We start from the raw sequence: 7,790 nt of genomic DNA, 5'->3' as shown, positions 1-7,790 counted from the left end.
ATTCGACATCTATGTGAAAGTATACATTTATATATACAAACAGATTTTATGTTGTTTCATTGTAATCGTATTTTATAACAAATAACGACGAATTAATTAAGATTAAATAAGATTAATTAAGATGTCCAAAATTTAAAATATCTTTCTCCTTTTTGGTTGTTTAAAAATGCTATTTTCCATCTAGGCTATGACAACAACAAACTACCATTCGTTACTTACTATAGTTAATAACATTAAGCTATATCTAATATGCAGTATAAAAACGATCTAAGTACGTACTTAAAATGTAAAAAATTCTCTGTTTTTCGCTTTAATACGTTTCCTGTCGGACCTGATTTTCCATATCGAAATCGACAATTTTGTTCGTGATATTCCAGAACGTTGCAGAAACGCTCATCAAACCAGAAAGAAACGTTTACAGGATTTAAGAAATTCTGCAGTATATGCGTGCTAATATTTATAATATTGGAAAGATCATTATTAGGAAAATGAAACTGTAGTATTTAAGTTACATCTGGACGAATAACTTTGCTCAGTGAATATGATTCCAAATATTTATAAGATTATTAACAAAGAAAATGTGCAAATGTGTCCAAGTATAAAATTACAATACCTTGCAAAATACAAATGCTTGCTACTTGACATAATCTGACACCAAGCATTTGACATTTTACGACACTTTTCACGTGTATTAAATACAATGAATAAATTAATTTACCAAATGTGTATCGCTTGAAATTGATAAATTCGAGTCGAATAATATTTATATTTCAATGAATATGAATTATTGGATTGTTCATAGTTGAGGAGACAGGAAACGCGTTAAACGCACTCTACCATTAGTTATGGGATCGCCTAACGTAGCGAACGTGGACTAGGGAAGTAATTCCTCTTTTGTGAGAGCCCCTAATGCTCTGGCGGCCAATGCTCTGCTAACAGTCGCGGCTGTGTCCTCGATAATCGGGCTGGCGATATCCAGGACTAAGCGTGGATTCGAGTTGAAAAACGTGGCCGCTGCGTCAGCTGAAAAGACGAAATTGCAGCGAAAGGTGAGAAAAAGAAGGGAAAGAGGGAAGATCGAAGAACGAAGAAGGGAGGAAGTTGGACAAAGGCCTCGCAGATTGTGGTTGCCGGAGCAGATTTAAAGTTATTGAGCCAAAGAAAAGGAAGTATTTCATACTATTGAATTTCGATTGTTACGAAGAACGTTATTATGTCTGTTTAACGGGAAATTTATGAAGAATTCACAATTGGCTTTTGTACTCGTATTTTCGTTTAAGCGATCGTTCGAATCATCTTTAAGAAATATGGACAGATTTGATATTATAGCGGTGGACGATTTTTGAAAAGAATTAGATTGCCTAGCGAATTAATCTCTTTTAACCAATTAAGCTCATCTTGCCTTCGTTTTTTCGATTCGAGACGAAAGTTAAATTACAGATTAACTAAATAGTTACCAGCTACAGAGTGACTAGGCGGTGCTTTTAGTTTGATGTTTCCGTCTCCTACGCGAATCTTTGTCACCAGCTTATCGATCTCGATCCTTTGTATTCCATTCTTATCGGTAACTTCTTTGCCTTGAGCAGATACTTGCGCTTCCGTGCTAGCTGTGGCGATAAATCAATTCGATAGCACGAGAGACAGAAATACTTAGATTCGGACGTGTCGAATGAAACGCTCGCTGGAAATATACTCACTGAAGTTTCCTTTGAAACTGCCAGCTCCGTTCAATGGAAGTAACAGCAATCTTCCTTGTACATCGTAATCTCCATTTACATGGACATGGGGCAGCTGAACTTTGAGACGAACCGATAGATCATTCGGATTGGCCTTCAAATCGCTAATAACGAAATTTGTTGCGCCGTACACGCGAATCTGACTCATGTTCGCCTTGATCTTCAGCGAATCCAGGTTTCTATCCACCGTTAACGATGGCAGGAATAGAGGATCTAAGGCTGGCAACTTCAAAGACGGGATACCCTTGGCCAGGTACGGCGTTATAGCGTTCAATTGCTGCACCACGCATCTGTCGTATTGCGGCAGGTCGAGCGCCCGTGGACAAGACTGCACACCAGGTGCTGCAAAGCAGATGCAATAGTGTAATTTTGGCGATGACGAAAAGTCAAACGTTTCTTCGCAATGGATGATATCGGTGGAAGATTTTTGAACGAGAGAATTTGGATTTTTTAAATACGGACGCTGTTACAGGGTATCCAAGTCATTTCGTAGGCGATAATCTAACAGTTAATAATAATAGCAAATTGACAAGGTATAAATTATGTGCTTCTTCTTAACGATTTTATCATTTTTCATTGAATAGAATAATCGGATAATTTATGAAATGCGTTAAAAATGTGTTTATAAATATATTTCATATGTTTCGTTATGAAAAATGCTCGAATTACATAAGGGGATTTGTCAAAAATCTTTTCCATTTTGGAAATTAAATATTTGTGGACGATAGCGAAGTAAGAAAGTGTTTGTTTTATATTATTACTTAGGAATTCGAATGATGTTCGTTCGTCATATAAAACGTTTAATTAACAATTTCTTTAGATGCAATATGAAAACGTTTGCAGAAGAATGCGTCTAACCGGCGTGACATAGCGAAACTTCCTTTTACGTTGCGAAAGGGGTCCTGACATTCCAATCGGTGAAAAGCAACGACTCGCGTGTTTGTAGAACCTATAATTATTTTAGCTGGACGCAGCTTAAGCAATTTAAATGACCTACTTTCCTACCAGCTAACCAACGCAAACGCTTATTTTAATATCCAAGACGAATTCGATTGATCTCACTCATTGAACGATTAATCGGAAACACTGCGAACATTGTTACAAGTAACGCGTTAAAAGAGCAAACGAAATTCTACTCAACGTGCATCTATGTAAACGAAGATCGCATTAGACAATAAGCCTCGCTACAATAAATAATATACATACGTTATTAAACAGTTAAGTATCTAAGCAATTACTTTTCATCTGTTGTTTCAGTTTCCGTGATATTTCCCATAAACTTTTTACCATACCCATAACAGTCGCTTATTATTAAACGTAAAAAACAAAAAGACAGAGATTAGGAATAATTGCTCCTACCAGATATAAATCGGTTTTGCAAAATGATCGCGTCTTTTTATATTTCTTATTCCATAAATTTCCTTTTGTCCACCACTGTACGAACGACGAACAATATGTGCAACGCACTGCGTGAAGAGTCTACGAACAACGTGCAAACCTTGGGCGACTGAACGATCAACGATAGTTGATGACCAAAGAGTCACGGTGAGCGTCTTTTTGCCAGTTGCTGGAGGCCAGGCTTAAAATCGAAAGTGAATCGACGTTCGGTAGAAAGTGAAATTACGTTGGCAAGCGCCCATGCTCTTTCTATGACCGTAAAGGCGAATTCTCGGTGCTGAAGAGTCCGAAGGCAGGAGAGAAGAAAACACATGTGTTCGAGAAAGGATCGATCGATACAGGGGATCAACGGGATCGGCGCGGCGCCGCGTTGTTACTGATTGATAGATCGCCGATAGCTAGAAAGAGCGGACCGTTGCGAACGATTGATCGTTCTTCGAGAATGTCCTTACGACCTGGAGCCGGTCCGTTCGATCCGAATTTCTAAACGACCGATAAAAAGATTTCGATCGTAAAACTCGAAGCATGGTCGAGAGTGAAACGAGGTGACAATAACGTTGATTGGGGTTAAGGGTTGGTTTAACGATAGAATTACCGTTCCTTCGTGCGTATCCCAACCTATCGTGCATGATTAGAACTCGAGAGATTTGTACGACAAAATTAGAGAAATATGTACAGTGACTTACGAAAGTATTTTAATGCTTGGTAGAAGGAGTATTTTATAAAAAGTATATATTTTGCCTTTTGTTTCTATTTTCTTATATTTTAACATTTTTCTCCCTTCTTATCTTTTTATTTATATTTTCTATAAAACGTCGAATAATTATTTTCAATCTTCCCCCTGTAGGGGAAATTTTTCGCGTTTCGTTTGGATATCTGCTACGTTGCTTCCTTGTTTCACCAACGTTTTCTATTTTTATCGAGCAACAAAATTCATATACGCTCGAATGTGAAAGACATTCGATGAATAAAGTTTAATTTTGTTCTTTAAGCAATTTCTTTCGTCACGGTCGATTACATTCACGTCGAAAACCAGAACCGTCCAACACGTTCGTTACGTCACGCAACGTCATTTTACACGACGCACCTTTAACAGATGTTTACAGGTGTCAAGTTATAGCTACACAACATCGAAAGTTCTTCGGACGATACATTTTTTAAATATCGCATCTCGCTTGTTCCATCTTTCTCCCCAAACATCGTACGTATCTTATTGCTTTTTTCTTTATTTTATCGGAGCAGTAAGAACTTAGCTACGTTACGTCGTAAATAAAAAGGATTTAGCGAGGTAACTTTTTCACATTAGATCCGTAGTAATTAAATTGAAGATAGATTTACCAAAAGGCTTTGTAAAATATGTTCTTATGTTTATAACATTTAAACCGACGATATACTTGTAAAATAAAAATGGTACAAAAATACTTAAGGTACTTTAACTATACTACTTAACTACTTTATTAAACTACGTATTTCATGTTGTGACATAAACTACTCTAAGCAGGATATTCTCCTAAAGACAGACAATCTTAAATTACTTTATATCTCAAAATGTTTGATATTCTTGTAAGATTCCCAGAAAACCCTCAAGCTATGAGAAGTTAATTTTATTATGTATGTAAATACCTATCAATAACGAAGTTGAACCATGACAGTGGTTACCATATTATGAACGTTAAAAATAGAATCAATTTTCATTAATATCGTCCTTGAAACGTTTCTATACACGAGTCGTGGATAATCGCGTGTCTGTATCAACGTTTCAACATTGAGATTGACGTTTCAGTTTACTCAGTCAGGATATGGTAAACGTTCTTTTCGGATGCAAGTTGTGTTAAACATCTTTTAAGTAACAGCTATGAAATATCACGACGTTTGGAATCAAGCAGCGTCTATTATGTCGTATTAGTAATTACCAAACCGCGGTTTTTTATCCAATTATGCGAAATTTGAAGATGCAAAACCGTATAGAACGTTCATAATGTGCACAAAATACATAAAATATACAAAGAATAGCGCTCCTTAGAACATCCAGTGGATGAAACGTGCCATTGTTTGCCAAGATACAACGACGTTTGAACAAAACCAGATGCAAATGTTATTTCTAGTTCGTAACAGGATGTAGAAGCGTGAAGATGAAAATGGTACTCACGTAGTTCGGAGAAGGCAGCTCCGGTCCAGCTGGCAATCAGGAACAATCCGATCAACAACGTCATCCTGTAGCTGGCCGGTGTCAGGAGGACGTGATTTATCTCCACCGATTGAAATTAGCGAGAGCGATATTGAAAATGCGTATGATGGCCCGCGTTGCCTGGGTATATATCAACTAACGCCACTTTCTCCGACTGTATGCCGCCCCACTCGCCGTAATGGTGAATTTATCACGGTAGAATGCCTTCTTTTAACTCAGTCAGGGCCGTAGCCATGCACACCGTATTCCATTTGATAGAATTCGCGATGCTTCTACGCGGAATCGCGCGAAGGTAGGTCAGGATTAGACGCAGAAGGTAATGACGAGGTAACGTGGGATTTTTCATTGTTTTCGCTCGATACCCTGTATATTTTCTTCTTCATCGGTGAGAAAAATTAATAAGGTGTTTTTCTGTTTTTACTCGATAAGGTATATTCAGTGTTAATCTAGGTCTTGCTTTGTTTATTCTTGCGTTGGTGAATTTTTTAGTATTTTCTTTCCACTTCTGTTTGTCAGGATAGCAGATATAAATGTTTGCTATATCTGTTTAATAAAATATTTCGAATATCTTTATCTTTCCCTCAGGTTGTATACTAGTATTTATTATAATTAATTGTTTTGGCTGAGTTTTTTGTATTTAGACATTTCTGTTCCTTTTTATTTAACTTGGTCTCTTTCGTATGTTTCTATTACCGTAATATCGTAATTTGCGAGTCCGTAATGGCAAGCTTTTAGTTTTTAATCCCGTGCTAAAAACATGGCGAGTGTTATCATCTTCTTCTCTCTAGTCTTCTTTAGAAGAGTAAATTTCGTACAATATTTCTGACAAATAAAATCAATCGTTATAATCCTAATATTGAATTCAATATACGCTTTGTCGATGTTGTTTTCCTTCGTTGCATGCATTTGCGATTGTAATTGGCTATTATGTTCGATACGTGCAAAGAAAATAAAAGTTGGGCCATTGAAATTCGTCCAATCGGACTTTGGTGAGAGTGTTGGAAGGATCTTCTCGTGAGTAGAGTGCTCGAGCGAATCTTTAACGTATTATACTGAATCAATTAATCGATTGATTTTATGAAAGTTCTTTATAATCAAAAAATTGCAACTAATTTTTGGAAATAGCATAACGAACACAATTGCCCAGTAACTCCGTAAATTAGATATTTATATATTGAATTGAATATATAACTAAAACGATTTTGTTTGTGATTTGAATTAATCATGGTTAATCGTTTAGTAGTAGATTTTAATTTCGATTTACCATGTCGAAAAATTAATTGGCACGTCAAGAATGAATTATATAATTAACGCACGTTACACAATTGTCACAAGCTTCCTTGTGGTCAACTTTTGGAAAGTAAGAATCATTAATTATTTAAAAGACTCGTCGTGTTTAGGCTATAAATTCCAAAGTAATCGATTTTACATTTATATAATATCGTGTTTATAATAATCGAATCGTAGAAAGTAGTAATATCTCACGCTAAAAATCGTCGAAATACTCTCGGTTAATAATTTACCTCTGTAAAACATGCTAAGTATAAGCAGGCAATATACCTTTATAGTATATTCATAGAGAGAAGAAACATTCTGATTTGATAGATATTTTTAAATGATATTCATAGCATAAAAGAGTGTTCACTGCAAGCCAGTTTGTGTAAATTTTGTTAAAATAAATGAGACATAGCTGAAAAAATTGAATTCGTCTAATTGCAAACAAAATATAAGAAACTTAATCCTTTTCTGTGAGAGAAATTCAAGAAATTATATTCTGTTTATAAAAATACTGATTTCTCTAGTTATACAGAACGTATTCTGTATGTTTAAAAATTAATTTCTGCTATCTATAAACAAATATATTTATCCATAAATAATTGTAGGTAGTCATAAAATAATTGGAAAGAAAAATTCTCTGATAACAATCCTCTAATAGAATAAAATAGATAAAATAATAGCAAGTAAAATTCTCACTAAATTATAATCCATCAAACAACGGAATTCTAATTTGAATTTTTTTTGCATCAAGTAATTTCTTCCGTCAATTACGGTTTCCTTTAGCGACATCCTCCCATCGCAATAATTTCTCTCGCAACTGGCCAAGAATAGCGATAATAATTCTCCTTGCAATGATTCGTTGTTAATCTAACAATCATCGTGTCCTTGTCGCAAATTCCGCCTAATATTTCGTGTAATAATTCGTAATTTCGAAAGAGTACGATAAAAGATAATAGTTTGAGCAAACGATTGTTCGAAAAAGATCTTATCGTTGGGTGTGAAACGATGGAAAAATTTCGAGTGCTTTCCTAAGCTTTTGCAATAGTTGGCACGCAAACCTTTGCCACATTTAGGTCGCAAATATCGTGAATCACTTTATGCGATGTTTTTCAGAAAGTTCCAGACGTAAAACTGTTAATTATCTTTTTCTGTTAATGGTAATCGTGAAATGACGCAAACCTTCTATGTTT

At 35.5% G+C, this 7,790-nt stretch overlaps 1 protein-coding gene across 1 annotated transcript; it reads right to left on the bottom strand.

The window, feature by feature from the left end:
• Positions 1–8: 8 nt before the first annotated feature.
• LOC100646184 (circadian clock-controlled protein daywake) lies at positions 9–6,356 on the bottom strand. The gene is made up of 4 exons (XM_020864595.2): positions 5,284–6,356; positions 1,698–2,078; positions 1,458–1,607; positions 9–1,023 (listed from the first exon to the last, which is right to left on the bottom strand). Exons 1-4 carry the CDS (start codon positions 5,345–5,347, stop codon positions 875–877), a joined length of 744 nt encoding a protein of 247 aa, XP_020720254.1. The 5' UTR covers positions 5,348–6,356; the 3' UTR covers positions 9–874.
• Between the last annotated feature and the right edge of the window lie 1,434 nt (positions 6,357–7,790).

The sequence above is a fragment of the Bombus terrestris genome, chromosome 9 (assembly GCF_910591885.1).
Source record: "Bombus terrestris chromosome 9, iyBomTerr1.2, whole genome shotgun sequence".
NCBI lineage: Eukaryota > Metazoa > Arthropoda > Insecta > Hymenoptera > Apidae > Bombus > Bombus terrestris.
The sequence above is the reverse complement of the archived record's forward strand: the minus strand, read 5'-3'. Positions and strand labels throughout refer to the sequence as shown.